Below are 24024 nucleotides of genomic sequence, written 5' to 3'. Positions count from 1 at the left end.
TTACTGAGCAATGAAACGCAGGTTGGAGAGACTTTTTGGTTTTGTTTTTAAACAGTTGCTGTTTCAGAGAAGAGCAGTTGACATGTGCCTTTCACATACAAAGCAAGAAAGGGGAAGTCTCCATCTTTCTGTGACCAAGAACAGAAGCATCTAAGAGGCAAATAAAAAATTTTAGCATGATGTCAATATTTAAACACTGTACCATTACATTAGGGCTTTGGATCTCAGGTGTCCTCTGTTATAGGCCTCATTACCCAAAACATTAACTGCCATATCATCTCATTTATCCTGCTGTAGCTCTCTGCCAGAGCTGCCCTCCACCAGGGAAGGAGGGGTCTTAGTATAATAAACCCTGGCCTCTGCTCTGAGTTGCCACTTCGTCAGGTTGTTCTTCGCACTGCTCTGTTTCAAGAGGCCCTTCTGTCCTGCTGCCTTTTTCTTTTTATATACACAGGTAAGGGTATTTATCCTGCCTCTCTGCTGTTCCCCTGGATCTATGTCAGGTGACCAGCCTGCCTACCTCCTCCACATCTAGCATATAATTCGGACACTGGCACAGAACAGACAAAGCAGCATTTTTTCAGAGATTTCAGGGCAAGTGGGAGAATTTTCAGAAAAACAGAGGTCTCTCCCCTCCTCCCTCCATTCTGTGGCAGGAGAAATAGATTCCAGCTCAGTTCCTCCTGCGTTACAGTAAATCCATTGGGCACTCTCACAGTAAATATCACCTAGGCCACTTGTGTAATGTGTATCAGATCATGCCCTCTGCTTTTATGTGCAGAGAACAGGTAGAGAATGACAGACCTGTCCAAATGGCTCTAATTTTACCACAGGGAAGAGTTAAGTGGCTTTATCTGCATTCTGCAACACTGTGGCATCCCATGTGCTTCCCCTCCATGTGACTGAAGACTTGTGGCTGGTGAGGAGAGGGGTGTAGTCTGGGGATCACCATTTTGCACAGAGTTGTCCCCCTCCAAGCCCACAGCTTTCCTCATGGATGATGTTGCAGACTCCCCGCCCCCTGCTACTGGCCTCCCAAAAGGTTCCTGAGGGATCCATGCTGCCATGGATATGTGGAGCGAATGGTACATAGGCATTGTGCCTTAATGCCTATGTTGGCCTGTTGCAGATGCTCTGAGATCTGTGGGATTTCCTTGCAGATCATAGGATATCTCCAGGGTAGGCAGGCCATGGATCTGCCTGCTTTGTGGGACAGACACCCAATGCCCAGGACAGGATGATGCAAAGTTTCCTGGCGCTGACCTGGTTTTTCCCTGTAGAAGGGCATGGCTTAACCCTATAGTAGGAAAATGCATTTAAACATGCTTCCAGTTATCATGGTTTCTAATATAGGCCAAATAAGCCCCAAATAGCCATGAAGCCCGTATTTAGAATATAGACAAATCAGGCAAATATTGTATTTTGTCCTCAAAATTACTCTTCCCAGAGGGCAGACATTTTCGGGAAGAACCGTTCCACTCAGCATGGGGGTTTTCCCTCCCCTAAATGGCTGAGACATTTTGTTTCCCGGAGCCCTGTGGAATGATCTCTCTCTAGCTCATCTCTGGTCTCTTGAGTAATGTTTCTTTTTCTTTCTTTCTTTCTTTTTTTTTTTCATTTTCTATTTATTTTTAAACAAATAAGTAAATTCCTTGTTTAACATGGACACAAACCAGCAAAATTCAGTAAATTCAAAGTGAAGGATGCAGCTGCATCTCTGGCTCCTGCCATGGGGCCTTTCATTTGCTCCTGCTTCCAAACTGCGTGCAGTGACAGTTTGTCAGCCTTCACTTTCCATTCTTGTCCTTTTGTTAGTTGGCATCATAACCCAAATCTTTCCCTTTACTCAAGAAATTAACATTTTAATCTTGTCATTTGTGGGATGAACACTGACCAAGTACAGGAGGCCCTAATGATCAGTAGATTCTATTCTTGTAAATCTCCTGATGTCTGATTATTAGTAAGTTTTACAACACAGCTCTCCAGTTACACAAAGAAAGAAAAGCTAGTGTTTCAGAAATGAATAATTGACAGGTTTCCATCTAGCCCAGCTCCAGCATGCCAGTCCTTTGTCACCTAGCCTGTCTTATAAGAACCAGAAGCCTCTGTTACTGACTGACAGTTTTATGCAGCATAGAGACCCTGATTAATTGTCCATGATATCAAGCTTTTGTGTTGGTGTGGCGTCTGTTCGAACACCTGCAGTGCACAACACTGCTCACCGTTTCAGAGGAATAAACTGTGTGCGTAGCCGAGGCTCAACATGATGATAGGTAGGAGGGGTTAGTGTCTTCTAGAGTGATTAGAGCCTTCTCGCCACACACATGCATATGCCTCTCTACACTGATGGAGAAATCGAAGCTGGAAGATAGAGATCAGATTCTTGTGTCAGCAGGAAATGAGGCTGGGCCTTGATGCGGTGCAGCATTTATAAAAACAGGAAGCAAAAGAAGATTTATTTTTCAAAGGAACTCTCCTTTTGGTGTCATATGCTTACCCCTCCTATCGGATTCCACGTACACAATGAAAGGTAATAAGAAATGAAGGAATGGACAGATGTTATTGAGGCAAAAGCAATTGAGAGCAATATGACTGCATCCCCCATCGCCAGCTGTGCTGAATCTCACAGTACGTTAAACAGGAATTGAGTGGGACAAGCTAGCCTTGCATCTGTTTTGGGGGTGTTAGTCACTGGTGCAAACTTTGCTTCTCTCATTGGTTTCTCTGCACTGGTACACTGTTGAGCTATTAGTTTTTGGCATGCAAATCCTTCCTTACCATGACCTGTGTGGGAAATATTGTGCACAGTATGCTAATGATTTTCCACTTAATACAGAAGCCAATCTGCCCCCCCTCTCTCCCACTTAGATATCTCATTAATGATTCTCTCTCCCATGAGCTGCTGACATTTATAGCAAATGTATTTTGGGGAAGAGGGAAAGTTAAATGCAATGAGGGATTTCATAACTACATACTGCGACACTGGATAGTAAAGTTTGCCATCAAAATAAGATGTCTTTTTAACCCGAATATGCTGTCCATCTACAGGCAGACCCAAGTATTCCTGTCAGGAACAGGACAAAGTCTTGTTGGCCAGGTCTTAGTCTTGCAAACCCAAAGGACAGGATTGTGCCTGGTGCGTGCATGTGTTGCGCATTGCAGAGAAAACAAGGAGCCTTCCTCCACCTTCCTGCCTGCAGTGCATGGGTTAGCCCCAACTGCAGTCCTTCCTAGCATTAGCTTTCATGAGCTACAGCTCACTTCATCGGATGCATTTGGTGGAAAATACAGTGGGGAGATTTATATACACACACAGAGAACATGAAACAATGGGTTTTATCATACACACTGTAAGGAGAGTGATCACTTAGGATGAGCCATCACCAGCAGCGGTGGGGGAAAGGAGGAAAACCTTTCATGGTGACAAGCAAGGTAGGCCATTTCCAGCAGTTAACAAGAACATCTGAGGAACAGTGGGGTGGGGGTGGCGGGGGGGGAGAAATAACATGAGGAAATAGTTTTACTTTGTGTAATGACTAATCCATTCCCAGTCTCTATTCAAGTCTAAGTTAATTGTATCCAGTTTGCAAATTAATTCCAATTCAGCAGTCTCTCGTTGGAGTCTGTTTTTTGAAGTTTTTTTGTTGAAGGATAGCCACTCTTAGGTCTGTAATCGAGTGACCAGAGAGATTGAAGTGTTTTCCAATTGGTTTTTGAATGTTATAATTCTTGACGTCTGATTTGTGTCCATTTATTCTTTTACGTAGAGACTGTCCAGTTTGACCAATGTACATGGCAGAGGGGCATTGCTGGCACATGATGGCATATATCACATTGGTAGATATGCAGGTGAATGAGCCTCTGATAGTGTGGCTGATGTGATTAGGCCCTATGATGGTGTCCCCTGAATAGATATGTGGACAGAGTTGGCAACGGGCTTTGTTGCAAGGTTAGGTTCCTGGGTTAATGGTTCTGTTGTGTGGTGTGTGGTTGCTGGTGAGTATTTGCTTCAGGTTGGGGGGCTGTCTGTAAGCAAGGACTGGTCTGTCTCCCAAGATCTGTGAGAGTGATGGGTCGTCCTTCAGGATAGGTTGTAGATCCTTGATGATGCGTTGGAGAGGTTTTAGTTGGGGGCTGAAGGTGATGGCTAGTGGCGTTCTGTTGTTTTCTTTGTTGGGCCTGTCCTGTAGTAGGTGACTTCTGGGTGCTCTTCTGGCTCTGTCAATCTGTTTCTTCACTTCAGCAGGTGGGTATTGTAGTTGTAAGAATGCTTGATAGAGATCTTGTAGGTGTTTGTCTCTGTCTGAGGGGTTGGAGCAAATGTGGTTATATCGTAGAGCTTAGCTGTAGACAATGGATCGTGTGGTATGATCTGGATGAAAGCTAGAGGCGTGTACGTAGGAATAGCGGTCAGTAGGTTTCCAATATGGGGTGGTGTTTATGTGACCATCGCGTGTTAGCACCATAGTGTCCAGGAAGTGGATCTCTTGTGTGGACTGGTCCAGGCTGAGGTTGATGGTGGGATGGAAATTGTTGAAATCATGGTGGAATTCCTCAAGGGCTTCTTTTCCATGGGTCCAGATGATGAAGATGTCATCAATGTAGCGCAAGTAGAGTAGGGGTATTAGGAGACGAGAGCTGAGGAAGCGTTGTTCTAAGTCAGCCATAAAAATGTTGGCATACTGTGGGGCCATGCGGGTACCCATCGCAGTATCAGCCACCAGGTTAGCCGTGACATTATCGGGGATACTGTTCCTGACGGCTTGTAGTCCATCTTTGTGTGGCATGTTGATGTAGAGGGTTTCTACATCCATAGTGGCTAGGATGGTGTTTTTAGGAAGATCACCAATGGATTGTAGTTTCCTCAGGAAGTCAGTGGTGTCTCGAAAATAGCTGGGAGTGCTGATAACGTAGGGCCTGAGGAGGGAGTCTACATAGCCAGACAATCCTGCTGTCAGGGTGCCAATGCCTGAGATGATGGGGCGTCCAGGATTTCCAGGTTTATGGATCTTGGGTAGCAGATAGAATACCCCAGGTCGGGGTTCTAGGGGTGTGTCTATGCGGATTTGTTCTTGTGCTTTTTCAGGGAGTTTCTTAAGCAAATGCTGTAGTTTCTTTTGGTAACTCTCAGTGGGATCAGAGGGTAATGGCTTGTAGAAAGTGGTGTTGGAGAGCTGCCTAGTAGCCTCTTGTTCATATTCCGACCTATTCCTGATGACGACAGCCCCTCCTTTGTCAGCCTTTTTGATTATGATGTCAGAGTTGTTTCTGAGGCTGTGGATGGCATTGTGTTCTGCACGGCTGAGGTTATGGGGCAAGTGATGCTGCTTTTCCACAATTTCAGCCCGTGCACGTCGGCGGAAGCACTATATGTAGAAGTCCAGTCTGCTGTTTCGACCTTCAGGAGGAGTCCACCCAGAATCCTTCTTTTTGTAGTGTTGGTAGGAAGGTTTCTGTGGGTTAATATGTTGGTTAGAGGTGTGTTGGAAATATTCCTTGAGTCGGAGATGTCGAAAATAGGATTCTAGGTCGCCACAGAACTGTATCATGTTCGTAGGGGTGGAGGGGCAAAAGGAGAGGCCCCGAGATAGGACAGGTTCTTCTGCTGGGTTAAGAGTATAGGTGGATAGATTAACAATATTGCTGGGTGGGTTACGGGAACCACTGTTGTGGCCCCTTGTGGCATGTAGTAGTTTAGAAAGTTTAGTGTCCTTTTTCTTTTGTAGAGAAGCAAAGTGTGTGTTGTAAATGGGTTGTCTAGTTTTTGTAAAGTCCAGCCATGAGGAAGTTTGTGTGGAAGGTTGGTTCTTTATGAGAGTATCCAGTTTTGAGAGCTCATTCTTAATCTTTCCCTGTTTGCTGTAGAGGATGTTGATCAGGTGGTTCCGCAGTTTCTTTGAGTGTGTGGCACAAGCTGTCAGCATAGTCTGTGTGGTATGTAGATTGTAATGGATTTTTTACCTTCAGTCCTTTTGGTATGATGTCCATCTGTTTGCATTTGGAGAGGAAGATGATGTCTGTCTGTAGCTGTCTGAGTTTTTTTCATGAAGTTGATAGATTTCCACTCTATACGGCTAAATTCAGTGCCTTCAGTCAGTCGGAGAACACTTCAATCTCTCCAGTCACTCGATTACAGACCTTAGAATGGCTATCCTTCAACAACAAAACTTCAAAAACAAACTCCAACAAGAGACTGCTGAATTGGAATTAATTTGCAAACTGGATACAATTACCTTAGGCTTGAATAGAGACTGGGAATGGATGAGTCATTACACAAAGTAAAATTATTTCCGCATGTTATTTCTCCTCCCCCACTCCACACCCCCCCCCCACTGTTCCTCAGATGTTCTTGTTAACTGCTGGAAATAGCCCACCTTGATTATCACCATAAAAGCTTTTCCTCCTTCCCCCCCACTTCCTGCTGGTAATAGCTCATCTTAAGTGATCACCCTCCTTACAGTGTGTATGATAAAACCCATTGTTTCATGTTCTTTGTGTGTGTATATAAATCTCCCCACTGTATTTTCCACCAAATGCATCCGATGAAGTGAGTTGTAGCTCACGAAAGCTTATGCTCTAATAAATTTGTTAGTCTCTAAGATGCCACAAGTACTCCTTTTCTTTTTGCGAATAAAGACTAACACGGGTGCTACTCTGAAACCTTCCTAGCATTGTGCAGCTCTGCGTGGGCTGGTTTCCTAAAGGGCACAGTCTGGCCCAAACCAAGGGTAGTTTGAATCTGGGTTCCATTTCATACAAGTCCCCAAAGTTTGGAATGGGGGATGTGAGGTAAATGGCTCCATTTTGGCCCAGCTTCAGGAGGCAGTCCCCCTAGGATTGGAGCAGAATGTGAGCCAAAAGTGGAGGTGGTCAGAGCAACTGGAATTTCTCTGATACGGCGGTTCTCTGAAGAAATGCCCACCAGCAAACTTCCATGGATAACCTGATATAAACTTGCATCTGAAGAAGTGGGTTTTTTACCCACGAAAGCTTATGCCCAAATAAATCTGTTAGTTTTTAAGGTGCCACCGGACTCCTTGTTGTTTTTGTGGATATAGACTAACACGGCGACCCCCTGGTACCTGATATAAACTACAGCTGTGTCCTCTCTCTGCCACCCTCCCCAGCATGGCCCCGGGGCAGGGCAGAGGCAGAAATGCCACCATCAGTCTTTAGGGGGTAATTTGCCCTTGGATGCAGGCTGCACTCTGAGGTTGACTTTCCAGCTCCCTGCAGCAGCTCTGCTGAATTTAGCACACTGTCTATACGAATAATTTCATGGACTATTTTAAGAACAACAGCGAGAGAGTGGTAGATTTGTTTCTGTTGAAATTAGTGTTGGAAAAATCGTTATTTATGCTGTTATTTTTTTCCGCCATCTAAGCAATTTGCAGTGCAAATTAATTGCTTTTAAACCAAATCACAGTGGGCTGAAATTCTGTATCAGTATTTACAAATCTGTTTTTGAATACTCATTCAGTTCTAGCAATTATGACAATATTTTATAGAATCAGATGCAGGATCTAGTGTCAGTGATTGCAGCAAATGCTCTTTCAAAATGTATCCACACTCCACCCACTTCAAGTAAAAAACATTCCAACCATTTTTTATTACATTGTTAGCTTTGCATGGTGAAAATAATCTAGTTTTACACTGACCTATATATGGGAAGTCAATATCCTGTTTTACACATATTGTAAAAAAAGTAATTTTTTACTGGTGATGTCAAGGAATTATGACGTGATTGGAATAACAGAGACTTGGTGGGATAACTCACATGACTGGAGTACAGTCATGGATGGTTATAAACTGTTCAGGAAGGACAGGCAGGGCAGAAAAGGTGGGGGAGTAGCACTGTATGTAAGGGAGCAGTATGACTGCTCAGAGCTCCGGTACGAAACTGTGGAAAAACCTGTGTGTCTCTGGATTAAGTTTAGAAGTGTGTGCAACAAGAGTGATGTCATGGTGGGAGTCTGCTATAGACCACCGGACCAGGGGGATGAGGTGGATGAGGCTTTCTTCCGGCAACTCACGGAAGCTACTAGATCGCATGCCCTGATTCTCATGGGTGACTTTAATTTTCCTGATATCTGCTGGGAGAGCAATACAGCGGTGCATAGACAATCCAGGAAGTTTTTGGAAAGCATAGGGGACAATTTCCTGGTGCAAGTGCTAGGGGAGCCAACTAGGGGGAGCGCTTTTCTTGACCTGCTGCTCACAAACCGGGTAGAATTAGTGGGGGAAGCAAAAGTGGATGGGAATCTGGGAGGCAGTGACCATGAGTTGGTTGAGTTCAGGATCCTGACGCAGGGAAGAAAGGTAAGCAGCAGGATACGGACCCTGGACTTCAGGAAAGCAGACTTTGACTCCCTCAGGGAACAGATGGCCAGGATCCCCTGGGGGACTAACATGAAAGGGAAGGGAGTCCAGGAGAGCTGGCTGTATTTCAAGGAATCCCTGTTGAGGTTACAGGGACAAACCATCCCGATGAGTCGAAAGAATAGTAAATATGGCAGGCGACCAGCTTGGCTTAATGGTGAAATCCTAGCGGATCTTAAACATAAAAAAGAAGCTTACAAGAAGTGGAAGGTTGGACGTATGACCAGGGAAGAGTATAAAAATATTGCTCGGGCATGTAGGAAAGATATCAGGAGGGCCAAATTGCACCTGGAGCTGCAGCTAGCAAGAGATGTCAAGAGTAACAAGAAGGGTTTCTTCAGGTATGTTGGCAACAAGAAGAAAGCCAAGGAAAGTGTGGGCCCCTTACTGAATGAGGGAGGCAAGCTAGTGACAGAGGATGTGGAAAAAGCTAATGTACTCAATGCTTTTTTTGCCTCTGTTTTCACTAACAAGGTCAGCTCCCAGACTGCTGTGCTGGGCATCACAAAATGGGGAAGAGATGGCCAGCCCTCTGTAGAGATAGAGGTGGTTAGGGACTATTTAGAAAAGCTGGACGTGCACAAGTCCATGGGGCCGGACGAATTGCATCCGAGAGTGCTGAAGGAATTGGCGGCTGTGATTGCAGAGCCCTTGGCCATTATCTTTGAAAACTCGTGGCGAACGGGGGAAGTCCCGGATGACTGGAAAAAGGCTAATGTAGTGCCCATCTTTAAAAAAGGGAAGAAGGAGGATCCTGGGAACTACAGGCCAGTCAGCCTCACCTCAGTCCCTGGAAAAATCATGGAGCAGGTCCTCAAAGAATCAATCCTGAAGCACTTAGAGGAGAGGAAAGTGATCAGGAACAGTCAGCATGGATTCACCAAGGGAAGGTCATGCCTGACTAATCTAATCGCCTTTTATGATGAGATTACTGGTTCTGTGGATGAAGGGAAAGCAGTGGATGTATTGTTTCTTGACTTTAGCAAAGCTTTTGACACGGTCTCCCACAGCATTCTTGTCAGCAAGTTAAGGAAGTATGGGCCGGATGAATGCACTATAAGGTGGGTAGAAAGCTGGCTAGATTGTCGGGCTCAACGGGTAGTGATCAATGGCTCCATGTCTAGTTGGCAGCCGGTGTCAAGTGGAGTGCCCCAGGGGTCGGTCCTGGGGCCCGTTTTGTTCAATATCTTCATAAATGATCTGGAGGATGGTGTGGATTGCACTCTCAGCAAATTTGCGGATGATACTAAACTGGGAGGAGTGGTAGATACGCTGGAGGGGAGGGATAGGATACAGAAGGACCTAGACAAATTGGAGGATTGGGCCAAAAGAAATCTAATGAGGTTCAATAAGGATAAGTGCAGGGTCCTGCACTTAGGATGGAAGAATCCAATGCACCGCTACAGACTAGGGACCGAATGGCTCGGCAGCAGTTCTGCGGAAAAGGACCTAGGGGTGACAGTGGACGAGAAGCTGGATATGAGTCAGCAGTGTGCCCTTGTTGCCAAGAAGGCCAATGGCATTTTGGGATGTATAAGTAGGGGCATAGCGAGCAGATCGAGGGACGTGATCGTTCCCCTCTATTCGACACTGGTGAGGCCTCATCTGGAGTACTGTGTCCAGTTTTGGGCCCCACACTACAAGAAGGATGTGGATAAATTGGAAAGAGTACAGCGAAGGGCAACAAAAATGATTAGGGGTCTAGAGCACATGACTTATGAGGAGAGGCTGAGGGAGCTGGGATTGTTTAGTCTGCAGAAGAGAAGAATGAGGGGGGATTTGATAGCTGCTTTCAACTACCTGAAAGGGGGTTTCAAAAAGGATGGCTCTAGACTGTTCTCAATGGTAGCAGATGACAGAACGAGGAGTAATGGTCTCAAGTTGCAATGTGGGAGGTTTAGATTGGATATTAGGAAAAACTTTTTCACTAAGAGGGTGGTGAAACACTGGAATGCGTTACCTAGGGAGGTGGTAGAATCTCCTTCCTTAGAGGTTTTTAAGGTCAGGCTTGACAAAGCCCTGGCTAGGATGATTTAACTGGGACTTGGTCCTGCTTTGAGCAGGGGGTTGGACTAGATGACCTTCTGGGGTCCCTTCCAACCCTGATATTCTATGATTCTATGATTCTATAATTCATAACAATGGTACATTATGATAACTTCATTAAACTCTGAAAATGCTGGTGAATAATGTATTGGTCTGAATTTTAAACATGACAGAAAAATTACCTATTCGTTAGTATTTCTCAAACGTGGACAGAATAATAAAATTTTCAGCCTCCTTGTTCAGTCCACTTGGGACTGCCAATCATCTTGATCGGAACAGATGCAGTGTGGGGGACACACAGCGCATTACAAATTAGTATTTACTTATGGCAAAATTAAAACATTCACATGGAAGTGCACCTACAGCATAAATCATTCAGTTCTGCCCATTATTTCCTGTTGCAAAGGAATAAGCTAAGGGCCAAATTCTGCTTTTACTTACACTGGTGTAATTCTGGAATAACTACAATGACTTCAGTGGACTTGTGAAATCTAGAGTAAGTGAGAACAGATTCTGCTTCTGACATTGCAGCATTGGAACATGACACCAATGATAATGCTGCTGGCTTTTACTTTACTATTATACTGGTGGCACCTCTAGTCAGAAGGAATCATGGATGTGATAGACTCTCAGTGCAGAATGCTTTCTTTCAGTGCAAGTATCTCATACACTGTATTTGTGCAGACTTTGTCTTTCTATTTTTATATTGTCATTAAGACGTACTGGGGGGGAATGGAAATTAATTACCAAAAATGTTAAAATAAAATTAATAGTCATTGGGCCAGGTCCTTGAAGCCATGCCAGTTTACATCAGCTGAGGATCTGGCCCATTGTCCTCAACACTGCAGCTTGAATGTTCCTGTGGCAATAAGCACTAGTCCCTAACACACAAATGGTACGTATATTTCATCAGTGGGAAGTTAATGGAAGCGGGAGGTATGCCGGTCATCTCTGGAAAATAGGCCACTTAGCCTGACTTTAGGGTCCAAAATTCAAAGTTGTTGGCCAGAGTTTTTAATCATAGTTGTAATTTTTTATCCTACCACTGGCCGTGACCATCTTGTTGAAAATGACCTCTTTTCATTGTGCTTCAAGTAGATATGAGAATATGAACTATGTAATAGGAAAACAATGTGATACACACTCTGGATGGTTATCAATATAAATATTAGTATGGCTATTGAATATCTAGATTATCTAATTGTGCACATCTGGGGTATAGAACAGGGAGGATTTCGTCACACTATCTGTAAGTTCTATCTGTAAGTTTCACCCATGTGAAGGTTTCATGTTTGGATCCTGACATAATGTAAAAGTAATCACAACCTAGAATGTGTGGCTCAATAGCCTATCACATTGGTTTGATTTATTTGCTGTGTTGGACAGCAGTAGTTCAGGTATGCACGGAAATTGCCTCATGTTGAAACACATGATTAATAGCAACTCATTTCCACAGAACAGGAGAAAGAGTGTCCAGTACTAACGCTAATGATGCTCTTTTTGTGTGTGTGCTGTTTTCCTAGATGAAGGACTGTGGGATACGTTTGTGAAGGACATCCCCCGCAGTGCTACCTCCTACACGGTCGGTCTGGACAAGCTAAAACAGGGGGTGAGCTATGAATTCCGAGTGGTTGCAGTAAATGAATTTGGCTATGGAGAACCAAGCATCCCATCTGCAGCAATATCAGGTAATCATGCATTCTGTATTATACTTTCTCCACCAGGCTTCCTTTGTGGGGAAAGAGGAGAGAGAAAACCAGAGCCAATAGTTAAAATAAAGCACTGAGGCCCTTCTTAAAAACTGTGCTACTTTCCTTTTATGCCATGAAACCTCATTGAAATCATGTTAAAACCAGAATGATGCAATGATGAATCAGATGCTGATTTTACAGTGGGCCTTTCTCTCAATGAAAACCATTTTGTTGGAAAACAGGTGCCTACCACTTTAATATTTGCTGAAGAAACTCCCCCAGGAGACTGCATGTAAATTAGCATGTATTGCAACATGACTATACAGTTTGTGATTTGTTAGCTTTTTCCCCCTCCTCAATTCCCTTTCTGTTTCTTCTCTTCACCTGGGTCCATTCCCTCCCCAGTCTCCTGGGGTAGATATTTCTGTGTTATTTTGTATATATTGCTCTCAAAAATGTGCTAGGTGCAATTTACTGGCAGAGTAAACTGTATCCTTCCACTGGCAATTCAAATTCTCTGAGGGCCCTACCCAAAACGCACGGACCTCAGTGGAAAGACTTCCATCACAGCATCAGACCCTAAGTCTATATGGGTTGGACTGTTGATGTTCTTCACACACCTTCCTGCCAGCTCTCTGGTGGTTATCCCCAGTGTGTAGAGATGTGGCCTGATCACCCTTCAGAAATCTCTTTGAACTCAGAGTTCAAGACTTGCCAGAAGGAGAGTGATGGGACTTTGCGAGGTAAACTAGGCTGATGCTTGCTGTGTTCCATTGGTATCTCCGCAGCTGGAGTTTGGTGGCCTGTTGCAGAAGCAGGAGAAGTGGCCCTGGTTAAGGCCTTGCACAGGTGTCTCCTTACCCTTGCTTCCTCCTTTCAAGTTGCTTTTAGGCAAACTGTTAAAACGGCTTTGTGATTCAAAATTCTGGAGCTTCCTGGGGGCCTGGCAGTGCCAGTATCTGAAGCAGGACTTATCTCTTTGCTCCTGGTGTAAAGAACACAAATACCCCACAACAGTTGCACAGCAGAAAGGGGAAATAAATGGTACTATTGCTGTTGCTATTGTATTCATTCACTTCTTTGTCCCTGGGTAACTAACCACTTAGCCCTTATGAACTATCTCTGGATTTCCGCGTGAACTGTCTCATTGCATTCCTCTCCAAGCACAAGGGAGAAAGGGAACCCACTTCACATAATAGCGTGTTTCTCCATTCTGTCGTTTCACAAAAAATCTCAAGGGATGTTCTGTAGTTGGAATCATGTCAGCCCCGCCATCCTCTCTTCCCATTAGCAGTTGTTTCCTCAAAGGAACTCATAGAGTTTCCCGTTCGTATGTTCTCCACTTGAGCAGAACAATTTAGTTCACTTCCTTTTGATGCTCTAAAGTTTATCTCAAATTGCAGCCTGAAAGAAAGAAGTTTCTATTGAGACTCACAGGCTTAAAAGCTGTAGAGCATTACAGAATAGTCAGCCTTGCTGGCACAGCTGGATGGTCCTTTCAGCCCCCAGCCTGGCCTGTACCACTTGTCTTTTTGGCTTTTTTGGTCCATGCTGGCCTCCCAGCACTGGGGAGATGGCAACCGCTTTTCACTGCTACAGAATTCCCAGTGCCCTGGGATGAATCAGGCCCCTCACATCATAAGGCTCATAAAACGGCTGAGTTTAGATCCAGGGAATCTGGGCAGTAAAGTGCTCTTCAGAGCCGTAAGAAAGCTAGAAGAGGTGCGTGGCTCAGTGGTCTGGGTTCAGCTAGGGCTTTGGTCCCAAGTGAAATAGGTTTCTTGGAATCAGCCATTCGAGCAGGTATTTCTCTGTCTCGCTAACTACAATGTAGTTAAGCACAATTGATAATCTATGCCCTAGTGGGAATGCTGAAATGCCCTGAAAAAGGGGATGACTGGAAAGGAATAATAATAATAATAATTAATAGTTACCATTTTTAACCAAGGATCTCAAAGCACTTTACAAAGAAGAGTAAATGTAATTTACCTATTTTGCAGTTGGGGAAACTGAGGCATGGGTGGAGTTAAGATGGGCCACATCAAATCTGTGGGTAGGAATAGAACCCAACTCTCTGAATAGCCAGAGTGCTGCTGGTCAGGATGGTTTAAACTGACAGCAGGTGAGGGATAGAGCTAGAATAGCAGAGATGTTGAGAGTTTGGGTTGAGGCACATTGGCACAGGAGAGTGCTTGGACATTACCCACTGGCACCAACTGTATCTTTGCGAGTGCTGTTGGGTGATGTTCTGGGAAGGCCCAATCCTCCAAGTGAAGTGACATTTGAGGTGAGTCAGCAGGGCTCTTTTTGGACTGGAGTATCAGAGGCCAGGAAGACCTGGGCACTTTGGAATTGCTGTGGGAGAGAAATAGGCACAGGACCTTCCTCTGACACTAATCCAGCCTCTTAGCCCCATCCTTTTCTGAGAACTAACAGGGGAACAGATTTCAGTGTGGAAAAGGTAGGGAGATGCTAGTGGGGCTTAGGGAAGGAATGTGTAGGAATTTTTATTAGGTGGAGGGGTCCTAAACCTTTGTTTATTCTCTCTGTAGCCCAAGTGGAAACCCCTTTCTACGAAGAATGGTGGTTCCTGCTAGTGATGGCTCTGTCTAGTCTCATCTTCATCCTGTTAGTGGTGTTTGCGTTGGTCCTGCATGGCCAGAGCAAGAAATACAAGAACTGCAGCACAGGTGAGATAGTGGCTCCATTTCAGTCCCTCCCATGCCACGGACGTTCTTTTTCCATTTGAACCAGTGACTCCGGCAGTGTGAAATCTCTCGCTCTCTGTGTTTCTTTGGAGCAACCAATCAGGTCTCTTTGATCTCTAATCTGGGAGAAATGGCTTGTGCTTTTCCATGGGTACACCCCATATAAATATTTGTGTGGGGGGATGTATTTACAAAGCACGGATGGTGCTGGGAGTAGATAATATCCCATCGATGATAAATGGTGTATGTGGGTACCCTATGTCTCACCTCTGTTCGTTAGTGCTACAGTTGTCATGGCAGTGAGGTCTCATGGCTGACCTGAATTGCTGAACTTTAAGGCACTATAGTATAATCTGAGCCCCAGGCCTCTTAATTTGCCTTTAGGAGTGATTTTTTGACAGTCACCTCTCTTACAGAAAACAGGACCAGCTGGTCCATCACTAGGAATGTTTAAATGTTCCCCTTTCAAATCCCAGATCTCTGGCTGTGGAGCTTTTAAAATCATTTTTGCCTTTCCCCTCTTTAGTAACCTGAGTTCTGGCAATGTTGTTAGTGTTCCTGTTTCTCCAAAATCCAAGAGACAACTATGTTAATTCTCAGGTGCTAATCGGACTAATCAACAGGAGCGGACAGCAGAAGTCCTAGCTCTCCTGATGCTGAGGGGTTAATAGAATAAAGGGATATGGAAGGAACCTCCCACTTCCCCTGGCAGCATTCAGTGGTTCAGCCCAAAGGAAAGATTTATTTTTTCTGTATAAATTCACTTCTAACAAGTGTTAGTAAAGCAGATTTTATCCCCATGGGATTTAAAATGTATGAATGCCATGGCATTTTACCAAGCTAATACTATTACATATTCTTATGCATGGCACATAGAAAATCTCTCATCTTCCTACTTGTGCTCTACATTTGGAGGACAGACATGAAAAGACAGTTCTGATCTGCACTTTCTGATATCCATGTTCATACTGAGCCTTAATGTAACATTGTAATTGAAGATGAGGATAAAATACCTGTCTACAGCAGACTGGCAATATGACACCAGCCTTTCTGCCCAAGACACCAGCAGAGCTCAGACCTGTGGAATTACACACTATGAGCATCGGAAAAAATCTCTTGCCATGTCTTCCTCTCTTCTTCCCCCCTGCCCCCTATCTTTTGTCTTTGTTCTTTACTTCCATCAAGATCTCTTTAATGACCTAAAAATCAAAAAGGAATCATACAAAAAGTGGGAACGTGGACAAACTGCTAAGGAGGAGAGCAGAAGAATAGCACAAGCATGTATGGACAAAATGAGAAAGGCTCAGACCCAAAATGAGTTACAACTAGAAAGGGACATAAAAGGGAATAAGAAAAGGTTCTTTAATACATTAGGAGCTAGAAAAAGATGAAGGAAAGTATAGGTCCTCTACTTAGCAGGTAAGTAGAGCTAATAACTGATGACATCAAGAAGGCTGACGTGGCTAATACCTATTTTGCTTCATAGATTCATAGATACTAAGGTCAGAAGGGACCATTCTGATCATCTAGTCTGACCTCCTGCACAGTTCAGGCCACAGAATCTCACCCACCCACTCCCATGAAAAACCTCACCCATGTCTGAGCTATTGAAGTCCTCAAATCATGGTTTAAAGACTTCAAGGAGCAGAGAAGCCTCCCTCAAGTCAACCATGCCCCATGCTACAGAGGAAGGTGAAAAACCTCCAGGGCCTCTCCAATCTGCCCTGGAGGAAAATTCCTTCCCGACCCCAAATATGGCAATCAGCTAAACCCTGAGCATATGGGCAAGATTCACCAGCCACATACTACAGAAAATTCTTTCCTGGGTAACTCAGATCCCATCCATCTAATATCCCATCTCAGGGGATTAGGCCTATTTACCCTGAATATTTAAAGATCAATTACTTACCAAAATCCCATTATCCCATCATACCATCTCCTCCATAAACTTATCAAGTAGAATCTTAAAACCAGATAGATCTTTTGCCCCCACTGCTTCCCTTGGAAGGCTATTCCAAAATTTCACTCCTCTGATGGTTAAAAACCTTCATCTAATTTCAAGTCTAAACTTCCTGGTGGCCAGTTTATACCCATTTGTTCTTGTGTCCACATTGGTGCTGAGCTGAAATAATTCCTCTCCCTCTCCTGTATTTATCCCTCTGATATATTTATAGAGAGCAATCATATCTTCCCTCAACCTTCTTTTAGTTAGGCTAAACAAGCCAAGCTCCTTAAGTCTCCTTTCATAAGACAAGTTTTCCATTCCTCGGATCATCCTAGTAGCCCTTCTCAGTACCTGTGAGGAAAGTTTAGTCTTGAGAAAAGAAGACCAGGGGTGCCTGATAACAGTCAAATATGTTGAGGGCTCTTATAAATAAAGATTATGATCAGTTGTTCTCCCGGTCCACTTAAGGTAAAGCAAGAAGTAAATGGGCTTAATTGGCAGCAAGGGAGACTTAGGGTTAGATATTAGGGAAATCTAATTATAAGGGTAGTTAAGCTCTGGAATAGGTTTCCAAGGGAGCTTATGGAATCCATTCATCATTTAAGAACACCTGTCAGGGACAGTCTAAGTTCACTTGGCCCTGACTCAGTGCAGGGGTCTGGACTTGGTGACTTCTTGAGATCCCTTCCAGCCCTACATTTCTTTGATTCTATGATTTGCCCCATCCTGTAATTTCTCATTTTCATACCTTCTCTCCATTGCAGCTCCAAACCCTTTTTCTCCTTCATTGTCCACCCAGCTGTTCTCTCTTTCTCTGCTCTCTTTCCTTCCTCACTTTTTTCTCTTCCCATTTGTCTCCTGCTCTCACTTCCCTCCTCTTTTATCTTTCCCTTCCCCCCTTCAGTCAGTCTCTCTCTCACCCCTTTTCCTGGTCCGCAGCCCACTGCTTATCTTTTGTCTCTTTTTCTCTCCCACTCCTTGCTGAACTATTCTACAACTATGAAAGAAGGGAAAGAGCATTATGGAAAGCAAGGATACAAAAGTAGCCATAAAAGGAAGGACGAGGTTTGACACTTGTTTGTAGTGGTTCTTTAGGTTATCACTAGGCATGTAGTTGGTGGGGCAGTGCCTTTGTCTTTGCTGATTGTTTCATTGTTTGACTCCAGGTAAAAACATCTCGAATGTGGAAGAGTCAGTCACACTGGATAATGGAGGCTTCACAGCCCTGGAGCTCAACAGCCGACACCTCAATGTAAAGAGCACTTTTTCCAAGAAGAATGGGACGAGGTAGGATGACGGACCCTCTTTGTCTCAGTTTTGGCCGTAGCGTTCAGTTATTGCCTAGCTTCATACCTACCGCAGGACAAGCAAAAGGGATTATGGGGTGGAGCTCTGTTTGGAGGATATGGTGAAAATTGTGGGCTAATAGCTAAGCCTCTGCCCCAGAATGCAACATCGGCCCCAATGTTAGATGGCATGATCAATGATTAAAGAGATCTAGGCCTGGAGTGGGACACTAAACTTCTCATTTCAGGGTTGAGGTAAGAGACTGTGGTTTTGGAGTTCAGAGGGGGGTGGGAACTGGTAGATATATTGTGTCCAGGTATGAAAAGGATTGTAGGACATGTAGTTCACCCATTATTTAATGTGCCATATGCTTTCTCCTGATGTTCACCTAGGTCCCCTCCTCGCCCAAGCCCTGGTGGGCTGCACTACTCAGATGAGGATATCTGCAACAAGTACAATGGAGCAGTGCTGTCTGAGAGTGTGGCCCTGAATGAGAAGCCCTTGGAAGTGTCAGAATCAGAGGTGAGTACATCCCCTATCCCTTGCCTCTCCTCCCATCAAGCAGTGCCAGGTCTTGCACAGTCACTGAACTCACTGCATGCAGCATGTTCTCTGGAATCAGATTTCCATGCCTGCATTATGCTACTTTTGCATCAGTTTTTCATATTCAGGCACAGTACTTCAGGGTGCTCAAACCTTAGGGTCTTATGGCCCCTCCCCTCTAGAATAGCATCTGTCTTTAAAACTGAAATGCCGTGGTGAAGAATAGTGAGCAGGTGCCAACCAGAAAAACTTGGGGTCATGTCAGATATTTCATAATCTCCCAATATTATTAATAAAAGGCAAATGCAAGCAGTTGGCTTCACTGGTTAGGCACTGAGCTTCCTGCTCTCGCTTTGATGTTATCACCCTGAAGCTCCTGGAAAGAAAGCATGAAAGCACATGCTGTGAGAAGTCCATAACCAGCTCTGCGTATCTACTGACTGAAGTGACATTTAATCAGAAATGAATTTCACATCATGGAACTGGCCCAAATGTGGGAGATGGTTTGGAATTTGACAGTGAGTTTCTTTCACAGCTGCTAGGCAATTCCAGGCACTACTGAGGTTCTGTAGAGTGGGGTCCTTTATTTGTAAAAATTCTATGTTACCTTCTGTTCAAGAATCTCTAAGCATTTTACAAATGTTCATTGTGATTAAGCCCCACAATCCCCTTGTGAGTTAAGTAAGTATCCTTGTGTTACAGATGGGGAAACTGACTCACAGAGGAGTCACTTTCCACAAGATCACATAGCAAATCATTCTTAGAGCCAGGTTCAGGTTTTCTGATCCCAGTCCTATACTCTAACCACAAGGCTACTGTGCCTTCCTTTCTGTTTACTAGTGGTTTTCAAACTGGGATACACAAGCTCTTGGCAGGGGGTATGCAAGAAAATTCTTATAATGGCTGGCAATGCATTTTATTGAGTAAAACTTGGCAGTCTAATCCTAGATATATTATAACCCCATCTCGGATGGGTTATGGAGCAGACAGACTACATTATCTGGAAAGGGGTACGCAGCCTAAAAAGTTTGAAAACCATGTATTCTGTGAGGAAGACGGTACTGTGTGCTATTGCTATGTATTTGATAGTCCTCTATTTTCTGTCTCACATTCCCTTTATGAAGCGCTTATAGTCTGTATAAACTCAGCAGCAGCCCTGGCTTAAAAGGCAGGCTTTAGAACTGGCAGTGAGGAATGTACACAGAAAGGTACATTTGTCTCTAAAATTGGGTGCTGTCAGCTGAAATCTTGATGAATCAGAGCAGACAGCACAAGAAGCAAGAAGTGGGCCAAAATATTCCAAATCTGACCCTTCCGGCAAGAATAAACCAAAAGCAGCACGGGGGGAAAGAAGATGACAGTTTTCATCTGCAGCTTTTCTGCACCTGCAGCTACAGCTGCTTTTTTCTTTTCCTTGCTGGTTTCCTTGCTCTGACCTCTTGTTAATTACCCTAGACAGCCTGCCATTTTATGTTGCCCTGTGACTGACCCTCCGTGCAGTCAGTGTTCCTTGTTGTAGGTCAAGTAAGTTGCTCTCTTTGTGATGTAGACATATTATCTATAGATTAAATCCATGATATCTGTGGTCATGTCCCTGTAACAACCCATCATGAAACCTGCCATTAATATGGTTTGTGAGCATGATTATGAATTTAACACTGGCGCTTTCTGACATTTAATTTCAATATTCCATGTGTTGTTTTCTGTATAGTGCACAAAAACCGTCTCACAAGTCGTCATTTCTGCCATACATAAGTGGGCACCGTTTACACAGCATAGACAGAGGAAAGTGATTTTTATCCTTGCTGTTTCCTTTGTATTCCTTTCTGTGCATGCTTCTATGCAAACAAAATGTGCCACCCATTTTCCCTTGGGGCTTAGATATGCAGCCCCTCTATATAGTGACTTTGATGCTTGCTTCTTTTTCCGTGGGGAATGCTTTTAGGCATGACATGTTAATAGGCTGCCAACAAAGGTATCAGTAGGGGATGCTGCCTTTTGATCAGCCTGGAAATGTTGTTTAGTTTACGATCGTTGACCGCTTGTATCTTACAGAATTTGAGTATCTTTTATCTCTTCCTGTTTGGTGTTTTCTGTTCATTTCGTTTCAGTTCTCCTGGGGTTTCTTAGGAGATAAGCTTTATTTTCCCAGGATTTCCGTCATCTTTAGCAGAAAGAGATATTCTCCATGATACAGATGTCTCGTTTTCATGTGGACTCTGCAGAGGCTCTGTCCTTTGCAGCAGGAGATGTTCTGATACTATTTTCTTCTCATGCCTCTTTGTGTGTGTCTTGGATTCCACTTAATACAGTGTGCAGTTGGCGAGCTAAGGTCAAAATTGTGCTTTTTGCTTTCAGCCCAGATCTCATCTTGTTGAATTTTTGCTTTAACCTCTTAGCCTGAAGTGCCAAGATTTGGCATGGTGGAGAGGGAAATCAGCTGCCTCCAAGTCCCATGGGGTCACTCAGATGTGAACAAGGCCATCATAAGAGACTCATGGGCTGATTCTCCACAGTTAGATCAGAACACAGCTGCCTGGGAGCACTGCCTCTGAGCCCCCCAGGGAAGGAAAAAAAATGGGGCAAGAATATACAGTATTCAAATATGCATATATAAAAATACTAACATACACTCCATGTCCTGGAAGCCAAGTATTTGCAATGTTACAGAGAGATGGAAATGATTTAATTGGCATCTACAGTAGATGGGGCAGTCGAGTAATGAGAGTAAGTGCCAAATGATAATTAATGATAAAAAACCAAAGCTCTTGGATACAAGCTCAAACAGGTTAGGCTCTCTGCAGATACCTTCAGGAAGTTCTGAGGTATGTGTGTAGAGAAGTCGCTTGGCACAGCTCACCTTTCACCAGGCTAGGGGAGGAGCCATCATTTTTGGGGAGGTTGGAAGGTTATTTGTTTTTTGTCATTTCCTAAAGAGTTTTCCAGAATCTGATGCTTTCACAAATGATCTGGCCATGCTGAATGCTAGTGCTTACAATGGTACATTGATCCTCTATGCACTATAACTGAATTGTCGTTTCTCAGCTCTGTATGAATATAGTCTGTTATTCACTTATAATTCATTATTGAGAAGGAATTAATTAGTATCCAATAAAATTCTCCCACTGATTTTGATGAAGATGGTACCATGTGGAAGCCAGCTGTAGATGGCACATTAATAATAAAACCTACCTCTCCCAAAGCCTACGTCTACACTTCATGCCAGGGGTGTGATTCCCAGCTCACATAGGCATACTTGCGCTAATTCTCATCACACTAGAACGCTAAAAATAGAAGTGTAGCTGTGGTAGCACAAGCCACAGACGAATGGGCTAGGTGCCCCAAGTGTGTATTCACGAGGTTCAGGTGGGTTTGTGCTCCAGGCAGCTAGCTCAGGCCACTACAGCCGCTGCCGGTGCTACTGCTGCTACACTACTCTTTTTAGTATGCTAGGTTGGTGATAGCTTGTGTGCGTATTTCTATGCAAGCTGGGAGTCGCACCTCTAGCTCATAGTGTAGATGTACCCTCAGTGAATAAATATCAGAGTGTCCACAGACATCTCTTTGCCTGTCTGTTTCTTTGTCCTCTCTCTTGCTCCTTACTCTCATTGTGGCTGACTTGTTTCATTTCACCCAGTAGGGTGCAGCCGGTTCATGCAATCACAGGGGAAAGTGATGACTGATCCTGATACCGTCACTCGGCAATGAGATGAGCTATTCATAGGGCAGGGAGGAAGAAGTGGAGAGTGAGGAAAAAGTAGATGTCACATGAAAAAACATCCCCAGCTGTGCCTGTATTGGTGCAGGCTGCCGGCTGGTCTGCTCCTATTTCTACTGAAGTCATTGGCAAGGGCTGCTGTTCTCTACATTGTTGGTTATAAATGAACATATACGTCAACACTTCAGCTCCAATCACTTTTTAAGAAATTTGACAACCCAGAACTATTTTCAAATTTCCCATAATATTAAACCACTGGTCCCTTATTTGTCTCCTAAATAGTATTTGTGTCTTTCATCTTACCAATAAAATACTTAAATTGTCAGGCATTTTCTTTTTTGTTGCATAATCATGGTAAATGGCTGCATACAACAGTGAAAACAAATAATAATAATAATAATAATAAAAAACCCTACAGCATTTCCATGTACTCAATAGTTCTGAATCATTAAAAATAATATATCCATTCCACAAATGATCCTGTAAGCAATCTGGGTCATAATGGGAGACAGTAGGGGAAATATACCTTGATACGCCCTGGTTTACCAGCACAGAGAGAGACCCAGGACTTGAGCCGGGAGAAACTTTTTGGATAAATAGTTTGTTCACTGAAAAATGCAGTTTTGGTCAACCTGAAACTGTTCCCAAATTTTACATGAATTCACCAAATAGTTTTGGCAAGGAGGGAGGGTCCGAGAGCCTAAACTCCAGCCCAAACCCAACTGTCTACACTGCAATTTTATAGCCCCGTAGCCCGAGCCCACAAGCCCGAGTCAACTGACACGGGTCAGCATGGGTGTTTTATAGCAATATAGACATACCCTATGTAACTTGTATCATCTATGTCTAGCCTGGAGGTTGCCACCTTTCCTTTCAGCTATGGACTTTGCAACTATTATCCATGTGTAAGCAGCGTCTGAATGAACTCTCCGCTGACAGCTAGTTGGGAGGGGGAGAGACTTCAGGAGAAAACTGTACTTACATGAACACATCTACTCTGCCAACGTACCCAGCAGATAGAGCTGTGTTGCTCAAAGTGATCAACTTTGATGGTGTTGGGTTACAAATCACTTTAGTACTTAATGCAGGGGTAGTGAAATGTTGTTATCAATGTTGTCTTTATTGTATGAATAAAAGGGAGCAGAACTGTGCTTCACCTGTCCTTAATGAGGGGGTCACCCTCAGCTGAAAGGACCTCATTAAGCCAGGGGCTCGAATGCCAGATCCCTGTGAAAGTAGGAGGGGTGGGGATAGATATCCCAGCCAGGAGGTTTGGATTCTCCCTAAGGATTCCAGGTCTGGTTTAACCTTTTCCTCCCCACTGCTAAAAGATAGAGCTAAATAGGCTTCATTCCTTTTGTTGATTTAAGTACTCAATAAACTGAAATCACTTGTGATGGGACAGTGTTTCTGCCCAGTCTGCTGAAAGCTAAAAATCAATAAGAGACTGACAAGCAGAGGTCACAGCAGAGAGGCAGGTGGCAGCAGAAGGTAACTGATGGGCAACTGGCGAAAGTAGTGAGCAGTTGGCCAGCAGCAGCGGCCGGTGAAAATGGCAAGCAGGCAGCTGGCACAGTGGTCAGGTGGCAAGCAATTATAGCTGGCAGGCAGCCAGGTGGCAAGGGATCGTGGTTGGTGGGTAGGCCACCAGACAGGAACAGCAGCTGGTGGGCCAGCCAGTCAGAGCAAGTGCTCAGATGGCAGAGC

The 24024-nt window shown here is 44.1% G+C and overlaps 1 protein-coding gene across 2 annotated transcripts in view; it reads left to right on the top strand.

Annotated features, from left to right (window-relative positions):
- The window catches only part of SDK1 (sidekick cell adhesion molecule 1), a 684215-nt gene that overhangs the window by 648832 nt on the left and 11359 nt on the right, over nucleotides 1–24024 (top strand). For both annotated transcript variants that reach the window (XM_043493256.1, XM_038420360.2), the window contains 4 exons: nucleotides 11949–12113; nucleotides 14669–14806; nucleotides 17936–18056; nucleotides 18449–18578. In XM_043493256.1, the coding sequence (XP_043349191.1) occupies nucleotides 11949–12113; nucleotides 14669–14806; nucleotides 17936–18056; nucleotides 18449–18578 (554 nt within the window). The remainder of the gene's footprint in view (nucleotides 1–11948; nucleotides 12114–14668; nucleotides 14807–17935; nucleotides 18057–18448; nucleotides 18579–24024) is intronic.

Source organism: Dermochelys coriacea, chromosome 10, assembly GCF_009764565.3.
Source record: "Dermochelys coriacea isolate rDerCor1 chromosome 10, rDerCor1.pri.v4, whole genome shotgun sequence".
Taxonomy (NCBI): Eukaryota; Metazoa; Chordata; order Testudines; family Dermochelyidae; genus Dermochelys; species Dermochelys coriacea.
Note: the sequence above shows the minus strand (reverse complement) of the source record. Positions and strands in the feature narration are given on the sequence as shown.